This window comes from Haplochromis burtoni, unplaced genomic scaffold (assembly GCF_018398535.1).
Source record: "Haplochromis burtoni strain Fernald_Lab_line unplaced genomic scaffold, NCSU_Asbu1 Contig_42, whole genome shotgun sequence".
Classification (NCBI taxonomy): Eukaryota; Metazoa; Chordata; class Actinopteri; order Cichliformes; family Cichlidae; genus Haplochromis; species Haplochromis burtoni.
This window is the reverse complement of record NW_024582403.1, coordinates 135,182-144,901: the sequence shown is the minus strand read 5'-3', so window position 1 is coordinate 144,901 and position 9,720 is coordinate 135,182. Positions and strand designations below refer to the sequence as shown.

The window sequence follows — 9,720 nt, the reverse complement described above, 5'->3', positions numbered from 1 at the left end:
TAGTCATATTTCATAATGTTTGTATTGCTCCCTCTTTATAACCCACCCATTTTCTATATAATGTGGACATTGTGGAGAACGATTAATACCTTGGAGTACACTTAGACAATAAACTGGACTAGGTTAAAACACCACTACACTTCACAGGAAGGGCCAGAGTTGTCTCTATTTTCTGGGGGGTCGGAGGTCTTTCAACATCTGTTGGACAATGTTTAGAACTTTCTATGAGACTGTTGTGGCCAGCGCCATCCTCTATGCTGTTGTATGCTGGGGCAGCAGGTTGAGGGTCGCAGATGCCAACATACTAAAAAAACTGATCTGCAAGGCCAGTAATGTTGTGAGGATGGAGCTGGACTCCCTTAGGGTGGTGTCTGAGAGGCGGATGTTGTCCAAGATAAGGACAATGCTGAATAATACCTTTCCCCCACTCCATGACGTGCTGGCTAGTCACCGGAGCACATTTAGTGAGAGACTGAGATTACCAAAGACTACCACTGAACGACACAGGAAATCATTCCTGCCTGTGGCCATCTCCTTGTACAACTCTTCCATCTAATACACTGTGAAACTGCAATAGCTACACCCTTTTTGCACACGCTCAGTAAAATACCAAAGTAAAATAGCAAATAAAATAACAAATGACAAAGTTTACAGGTTAGAGTCAAATGTCAGTTATATATATTCCACCCCTGTAATATTCTTCATATTTATAATTCAGTGATTGTATTTATTAATGCTATTTCTTAAATTTGTAAACTCTGTAACATATTGTATTATTTAAATAGTTTAGTCTGTTACTGTTACTGTCTTGGAGCAACTGTAACCCACGTAATTTCCTTGGGGATTATTAAAGTAGTCTGATTCTGATATATCACGAGGACACGTTCAATAAAATACACATGTTTCTGTGTCAGCCATCCTTTGCCAGAATCCAGAGAGAGAAGCTCCCCTCATCATGCAGTGCAGTGAATCTGAGACTGAACTGCGACCAAACTCCACCTGCAGCTTCAGCTGTGAAGAAGGTTTTGAACTGCAGGGAGCAAACACCATCAAGTGTTCTGAGGACGGACAGTGGAATGAAAACATACCTACATGCAAAGGTCTGAAAGACTAATTATATCAATATTTACTACAAACAGTGTTACTCCAGTTTTTTTCTTGGATTGATTATGTCATGACATATTAGTAATATTTTACTCTTTTGTTTCCCTTTTGTAGCAAAAGGATGTCCTGCTCCAGAGGTCCCAACAAATGGTCAGATAAGCTGCAGCCCTTCTCTGTCTTCATTTCTTAGTCATGACACACCCCATCCACTTGGCATGGTTTGTCATTTTACATGTGATGAAGGACATGAGCTGCAAGGTGCACACAGCATGGAGTGTACACATCCAGGCCAATGGACCTCCAGATCACCAACCTGCACAGGTACATGTGAACCCATTTTACCTGGATTACTTGTTGTTCACAACTTCATTTGCATGTTCAGAATCTTACGAGCACAGGTGAGATCACTTTTTTAATATGCAATATCTTCCTTTCCTTTACAACAGCTGTTACATGTTTGTTGCTTGAGGCTCCTGAAAACGGTCACATCAGTTGTTCCAGCACTGAGTCAGTTTACAGCTCTCAGTGCTCCTTCAGCTGTGACCAAGGCTACTCATTAGAAGGACCTGAGCTGCTGACATGTGGTCATCATGGTAACTGGACTGCAGAGAAACCCACCTGTCAAGGTAAACGAGCAACAACAGATCAAATGGTACACAAAATGTAAATGTGCACACTTACAAATCTCTGTTCAAAAGTTCACATTATTCACGTTTTACAATGTTTCCACAGCTCCTGCTCCAGTAGCTGCAGTTACCGTTGGTGTGGCAACAGGCGCCACTGCCTTGTTATCTGGTGTGTCTATGGCTTTGTGGCTCTTGAAAAAAATGAAGAAGAAAGCTGACGCATATGAGCTGAGCAGGTAAGAGAAGGATTCACCTCTTTGTTTCCTTCATCTTTCTTTTCACGTTGTTGTGTTCTCTGCTGTGTTTCTGAATATGTTGACTTTGAAAAAACTGAAGACCAAATCAGTTATGTATGAACTCAGCAGGTTAGGTTTCACCTCTTTTCAAAACTGTTTTTTAAGTTTGTTGAATTTAGTTGCTCATATGCTTCTCTCTTTTATTACAGCAACTCTGACATAGAGGCTCCTCTACAGAGCTACAAAAAGCAGTGACAGCCTGATGTAGAAGACATTTCTGTTCTTTGTAGACAACTACAGACAGTATATATTTCAAAACAGCAATGTGAAAATATGAATCATATATACTAATTTAAAAGGAGTATAAAATAAGTAAACCCAGTGTCACAAGAAGTGAGCGGATGTGACATTTGCAGATTATATTATAGGCTTGATCATATTTGGCTGAATTTTTCAAACAAAATGTGCTGACATATATTTCCTCCAAAAGGGAGTTTTAAATTGAACATATTGTTCTACAACTTAATGCAAATGCTGGGAAGGTGGCATTATCCATGTTTTTGTAAATATTATATAGCATCGTGTGAATCTTGTGTGTATAACGTTGTGTTTTGTTAAGTTACCATTACACTTTAAAACTGATATGTTATATTTTCAGTCTTAGATGGTTGGAAATGTTGTGGTATACATGAAAAACTAAGAAGAATTCATTTAAAAAAAAATCATCCAGAGAACATTTTGTTACATATTTTATTTTTTAATTCCTTGTTCAGCATATTGCTAATTAAAGATGAATTGGACACTGATCCTTATCTTTGCTGGGTTTTAATGCCAACACTAGCAAAATGTGTGGCTGCTGGGGAAAGATTAGGACAATAATGAGTTGGAACTCTGTCACATCTTCCACTTAATTATTACATTAACAGCTGTTCTGAATGTTTCCAGGTAGTTGCTTGGCTGAGACAACTCAGTTCTAAACATATTATTACTCTATCAAAACAATGAACTGAACCCAGGCCAGACAGTGGTGCCAGATCCACAGTCATGGCGGTGATCCAAAACTAAAAGAAGAATTACTACCTAGTCTCCATCCTACCACAGAGATATTGTTTCTTGTATTTCTTGACTGTATTCATCAGAAACCCCACGACTAAAAGTTGAACTTAGACTGGAAATAACAACACATTGGCAGGTTATGTTGTGTGGCAGGTAGGATGTAGGACCCAAATACAGGACTAACAGACACGAAAGGATGAACTCAAAAAGGAAGCTTTATTGCGCTGTAGCAAACACATACTAGAAACAAAATCCAAAAGCAGAAAACTAGAAACTATGGACAAGGAACATAAACACTAGGAAACTAGAACGCTAGAAACTAGGTGCAAGGAAACACAAAGCACATGGAAGTGGTACAACACAAGAAAAGGGAATGGAAAACACAGGGCTTAAATATACAAGGGAGTAATGAGAGAATGGGAAACAGGAGGGAACCACAGCTGGGACTAATAAGACATAATTCAGTGCATTACTTAATTACATAATTCATATGGACTTGATCTGGCTATTGCTCAAAGCATCCTAAAGTCATGCACTCTTCGATGATTTTTACTTTAGATAGATAAATAGTCTGATATAAGCCATTTCATTTGTGTGCAAATGTTGCCAAAGTTTGTTTTGTGTGCCAATTATTTGTAGTCAACATCAGTGGGTGTTGGATTCAGCAAAAGCAGCTCTTTTTGTTACCAATTCTGTTCATAATTTTCATGGACAGAATTTCTAGGTGGAGCCTAGTAGCTGAAGGTTTCTTCCAAGGTGGCCTCAGGATCTCATCTCTGCTTTTTGTGGGTGATGTAGTCCTGCTTTCTTCATGAGGTGGTGGTCTTCACCTCACACTGGAGCAGTTCATGGCCAAGTGCGAGAATAAGATTGAACTCTTCCAAGTCTGAGTCATATGGCCCTGAAAAAGCCTGAAAACAGTTGAGTTTCCACTTTGGGTTAATGTTGAGTTGCTGCCCATAGTGGAAGACTTTTAATATCACAGAGGTCTTGTTCACAGGTTAGAGGAGAGGGAAGAGGGAGATTGACAGATGGATTTGGATCATGGCTACAGTGATGTGGACACTGCACTGCATGGTGAAGAGAGAGCTGTCCATAAAAGCAAAGCTGTCAGTTTACTAGTCGATCTATGTCCCCACCCTAAACTATGGTTATGAGCTTTGCAGTCCTGAATTTTTTCTTGCTATTTTCCTAGCTGCCATCACGTGTGACAACACTGGGCTCTTGCTTGTGCAGGTAGTAAATTAAAATTTTAGATATAGTTAGATATAGCAGTAAATACTAACAAAAATCAAGGCTGCTACATTGATTCCACTTCTATAAAATCATTACAGTTTATTATTACCAATGACCAGAGCAGTAGCACTACTACCACATACTTATATCACATTCAAAATGCCCATCAAAAGAGTGGTACATGCAGCAGCACATTGGTACTTTTAGTACAATACATTACAGATGGTACATCACTTGTTTTTGCCCTCAACTGTGGAATTTTCCACTCTGCTTGTCCTGATAACAGATACCATAACTGCTCAAGTGAAAATTGAGAAACACTGAAAACAACCTGTCTGAGCTTCAACCATTTAATGGTTTGACTTATTGTTTCTTTGCTTTCCAGTAAATCCTTCTTCTTCTTATTATTATTATGATGGCAGTAGTAGTGTCAGACTGATATACCATGCTTTATGACTGCAAGATAAAAAATAAGAGGTTTATTTTGGGGTGATTTTGTCTGATATGTTGCAGCTGTAAAGGCTCTGTTTAATATGTTGTAAATTATGTAATTTCCTATAGCATCTCTTTATCAGTATATGTTATATACAATATTTCTGTACAGTCCTTTCAAAAATAAATGTGAATAAATACAATATAAATATCATGGTACTTTGTGTCTGTGTGTTTATGTGTCTTCAGAGTGCTATTGGTGGTTGAGTGACACCCTTCCTGGAAGGAAGCTGTGGAAGAAATGATATTACAATGATGATCATTGGCGAAGTCCCTGGTGGGGAGATAATACTGTTTTGCCATTTGGTGGAAACATCATCACACCATACACCAAACCCTAACCTCATATTCATAACCCTAGGGATAGCCACATGACCCTAACCCTAATGATGTTTACATCCTAACCCTCAACCCTAACATTGAACCTTTGTTGGATGTTTTCCTGAGCGGACAATAGCAGGGTTTTTTCCATGTTGCAAAACTATGACGTCACAAAAATATGATTAGTAACTTGCAGTGTTAAACTTGGACCAACATTAATTATGGTGATGCAGGAACAACACCAGCATGAGGATATCAGATACATCATCATCAGATTGCACCTAATGAGGTTCCAAACTGGGTACCTGCAGAGCCAGATAACATACCCTTTCAGGACTGTGTGGAGATACATTGCAAGGAAGAGATAAATGGCCTGTATTTGTATAGCACTTTACTAGTCCCTAAGGTCCCCAAAGCGCTTTACACATTCAGTCATCCACACACACTGGTGATGGCATCTACATTGTAGCCACAGCTACCCTGGGGCGCACTGACAGGGGAGAGGCTGCCAGACACCGACGCCACCAGGCCCTCTGACCACTACCAGTAGGCAACGGGTGAAGTGTCTTGCCCAAGGACACAGCGACCGAGACTGTCCAAGCCGGGGCTCGAACCGGCAACCTTCCGATTACAAGGCAAACTCCCAACTCTTGAGCCACGATCGCCCCAAGAGAGACATAACCAAGTGGAACAATGAGAAATAAATGCAGTAACAAGAAAGAATCTGTCTGCTACACCTTTTCCTTTCCCGAAGCTCTTTCCTGACTGTTATTTTAGCATTTATTACTTTTTGATTGTAAATTACAATCTTGTGCAAACATTAGTCCTTTAGTGTTATTGCATACTGTATGGAAACCATGTGAAAATACAACTGTCAGCGTCATTCTAGTTTCCAAGGATTGTTGTTATATTTCTGAGTTGCACAAACCACTAACCGCACAAAATTACTAACTTTTTATTCTTAGTTTGTCTTTTTATGTGCCACAAAAAGTGATATGCTGTTTTTCGTAAACTGGAACACATTAAAAAATAACAGCTCTTGATGTTCTCCCACTCCCCCAGTCCATTCTCTGGTAGCGTAAATTTATATCCATTTCACAAAGTTTTATATTGTAGATTCTTCAAAATAGCCACCCTTTGATCTGATTACTGCTTTGCACACTCTTGGCATTCTCTCGATGAGCTTCATGAGGTCGTCACCTGAAATGGTTTTCCAACAGCCTTGAAGGAGTTCCCAGAGATGCTGAGCACTTGTTGGCCCTTTTGCCTTCCTTCTGCGCTCCATCTCATCCCAAACCTTCTCGATTGAGTTTAGGTCAGGTGACTGAGGAGGCCAGGCCATCTTGCGCAGCACTCCATCACTCTCCTTCTTGGTGAAATAGCCCTTACACAGCCAGGAGGTGTATTTGGGGTCATTGTCCTGTTAAAAAATAAATGATGGTCTAACGAAACGCAAACTGGATGGGACTGCATGTTGCTGCAGGATGCTGTGGGAGCCACGCTGGTTCTTTTTGCCTTTAATTTTGAATTAATCTCCAACAGTGTCACCACCATACCACCCCTACAACATCACTCCTGCATGCTTCACAGTGGGAACCATGCATGTAGAGACCATCCGTTCACCTTTTCTGTGTCACACTGTACTTGGAGACATATTCAAATGACTGACTGACTGACCTCCAGTTCTCAAAATAATGATGGACTGTCATTTCTCTTCACTTAGCTGATTGGTTCTTGTCATAATATGAATTCCGACTTTTCAAATAGAGCTGTCAGCTGTGTACCAACCTGACTTCTGCACAAGACAACTGATGGTCCAAACCCCATTAAGAAGGCAAGAAATTCCACAAATGAACCCTGACAAGACACACCTGTGAAGTGAAAAGCATTTCAGGTCATTACATCATGAAGCTCATTGAGAAAAGGCCAAGGGTTTGAAGCGCTGTTAACAAAGACTTTCAGAAAACTAAAATATAAGACATATTTGGAGTTATTTATAGATTTTTTTTCTTTGCTGCATAATTCTATATATCTTGCTTCATATATTTGATTTCAGCATGCATCTACAATGTAGAAAGTAGGGAAAATAAAGAAAAACTATTAAAATGAGATGGTGTGTCCAAACTTTGACTTTTGTAGTGTGTATGTATATATATTTCTATAAACCTGAACCAAAGAACCAACCTCTTTCTCAAATTAATATATTTTCTTTTTATTTTCATCTTCGCCAATTCCATGCAAACCTTTCCCCATCCAGATCAAGGCTCTAACCATTGTTTTTATCTGTTTGGGTCTAAAGGTCTAATCTTTTCCTGCTTTTTGGCTTTCTGTTGGTGGGCACACCCCAACTCATCTATCAAGCCAGCAGACCTTGGAGCTATTCTCTTCCTCTACATTAATGTACGGCAACAGGAAACTGACAATTTTAAAAAACTAATATTTCAGATGTCGAAGTTTAAAAAAATAGTTTTGACTGTTTATCATCGTTACACAGTGTCTAGCTTAGAAACACAACAATTTCAGTGGGAGTAGCATGAACATGCAGTCACCCCATTTGTCACCCCATGAGGAGCAGGTCCCTATTAGCTGCATTGTTGCAGAGCCAAGTAAGCCCCATCTCACCCTAAAAGTCAACCTGGGAGTTCAGTACTGAGAACGACCAGCCAATGCTTTTGTGCAGGAAATGTTTTTAAAGCCTTTTGTGGAATGGAGCAGTATTGGGGGGGATTCCATGGAAACCTTCCAGGTTTCCTGAATGACACTAGAGAAGCGTATAAAACCTGGAAATCCAGTGCATAACGCAGAGAATCATCCCCTACACATACTAAGGCTGAAAGCTAGAGAATCAAGTGCCTTCTGGAGGTTATCAGGCATATCATTTAAAATGGCGAGTGGAAGGGATATCAATTTAAATATTATTCATTTTAATGTAAATTAATTTGGTTTTAATTAAATTTAATTAAATTTAATTTAATGCACCTTTAAATTGTTTTTTACAGGATTCCTTCTTTGGACTAACCCATGGATATAAGAGCTCTGCCTCATGGATCAACTTCGCCGTTATTTGTTCAAGTATGTACATTTATTGCCAGAAGAGCCTTGAGCGTCTCAATAAAAAGTTTTAGAACCAGCTAGAATAGAATTGCCCTGTGTTCACTGTACATGTATGACAAAATTGTGGGTGCTCCACACCAAGTGTGCAGGAATAAAATATAAATAGTAAGACAGCAAAAATAAACAACAAATAAGAGAAATTTATACAGGATGAAGAATATATACAGGAGGGACAAATACTAAAAACACTCATTAGAGAGCAAATTAGTTAATAGAATTTTTTTAAATCTCTCATTTTCTCCCCATTTACATCTACTATATGTCACTGTCTCTATTTAAGTGCTGTGCATGTGGACTAGTGTAGAGTCCTGGTCTTATTTCTATTCAAACAACACAATGACATGGGATGATGCACGAAGCTGGTGCCAGGAGCACTACACGGACATGGTGGCCATCCAGAACCAGGAGGAGCTTGAGCATCTTAACAACTGGCTGCCCAAGAAAAATGGCTACTACTGGATTGGGATTCGTAGGATTAATAATGTCTGGACCTGGGTAGGAACCAACAAGCCTCTGACAGAAGAAGCAACCAACTGGGCAAAAGGAGAACCGAACAATAACGAGGGTGACAAAAACACAGGCATGCATGAGGATTGTGTGGAGATGTATATTAAAAGAGATAAAGAACCAGGCAAGTGGAATGACGAGAGATGTACAAAATCAAAGACTGCTCTGTGCTACACAGGTGAGCAAAAATCACACTCTTGAAAAACTAATTTTTGCTGCTGTGTTGCTGTTCTTTAATAGGTGATCTACTGATCTGAAAGTTAAAAATGATTTTTCTGACATATTGTTTTAGTATATTTACCAACCTTTATAGAAGTACCTCTGCTTTTTCCAGCGGCTTGTAAGATTGACTCCTGTTTCCACGGAGAGTGTGTTGAAACCATCAACAGCCGCAAATGTGATTGCTTTGAAGGTTTTTTTGGACACAAGTGTGACCAAGGTGAGAAAAAATCTGATAGCGTAGTTTAAATACATATTTTAAGTCATGTAAAGGATTTAATATCCAACTGTGTTGTTGTTTTTTTGTTGTCAGTTGTGCAGTGTAAGAAAGGTGAAGTGATTGTGCCAGATAAAGGACATGTAAATTGCTCTCACAACTATGGCAGTTTCTCCTATGACTCCTTGTGTCAGTATTCCTGTGAGGAAGGATACAAGCTGAGTGTGCAGACTCCTCTGAGGTGCACGGGATCAGGAAAATGGTCAGAAAAACCCCCTACATGTGAAAGTGAGTTTAAGTATTAATAGCTTATAATATTGCTACTACTTTTTGTTACTTTTATTATTTTCTACACAGTGATGGAGTCATGGCGTAATGCTTTTTTCCCCTCTGCTGTCTACAGTGATTCAGTGTGAGAAGATGTCAGAGCCGACACATGGATCCATGAAATGCTCCGATCCTCTGGGCTCATTCAGCTATCAGTCCACCTGTACTTTTACCTGTGATGAAGGTTATGTACTGTCTGGATCTCCATCTCTGCAATGTGAAGCATCAGCAAATTGGAATGGATCCCAGCCATACTGTGTTGGTA

The 9,720-nt window shown here is 39.5% G+C and overlaps 3 protein-coding genes across 4 annotated transcripts in view; all 3 read left to right on the top strand.

Moving 5' to 3' along the window:
- Positions 1–284, top strand: part of LOC121814388 (L-selectin-like) — a 3,784-nt gene extending 3,500 nt beyond the window's left edge. Inside the window, exon 7 of the mRNA XM_042220096.1 lies at positions 280–284. Coding sequence (XP_042076030.1) covers positions 280–284 — 5 coding nt within the window. The remainder of the gene's footprint in view (positions 1–279) is intronic.
- The window catches only part of LOC102297271 (E-selectin), a 14,172-nt gene extending 11,893 nt beyond the window's left edge, over positions 1–2,279 (top strand). The window contains exons 8-12 of one of the 2 annotated variants that reach the window (XM_005920868.3): positions 915–1,100; positions 1,219–1,425; positions 1,551–1,730; positions 1,837–1,966; positions 2,176–2,279. In XM_005920868.3, the coding sequence (XP_005920930.3) occupies positions 915–1,100; positions 1,219–1,425; positions 1,551–1,730; positions 1,837–1,966; positions 2,176–2,221 (749 nt within the window). In that variant the 3' untranslated portion in view covers positions 2,222–2,279. The remainder of the gene's footprint in view (positions 1–914; positions 1,101–1,218; positions 1,426–1,550; positions 1,731–1,836; positions 1,967–2,175) is intronic. The other variant, XM_042220054.1, reaches the window with a different exon arrangement.
- Positions 2,280–7,643: 5,364 nt separating this feature from the next.
- LOC121814381 (E-selectin-like) overlaps positions 7,644–9,720 on the top strand; it is a 15,709-nt gene continuing 13,632 nt past the window's right edge. Inside the window, exons 1-6 of the mRNA XM_042220051.1 lie at positions 7,644–7,958; positions 8,071–8,143; positions 8,466–8,870; positions 9,027–9,131; positions 9,225–9,416; positions 9,532–9,717. Coding sequence (XP_042075985.1) covers positions 7,827–7,958; positions 8,071–8,143; positions 8,466–8,870; positions 9,027–9,131; positions 9,225–9,416; positions 9,532–9,717 — 1,093 coding nt within the window. The 5' untranslated portion in view covers positions 7,644–7,826. The remainder of the gene's footprint in view (positions 7,959–8,070; positions 8,144–8,465; positions 8,871–9,026; positions 9,132–9,224; positions 9,417–9,531; positions 9,718–9,720) is intronic.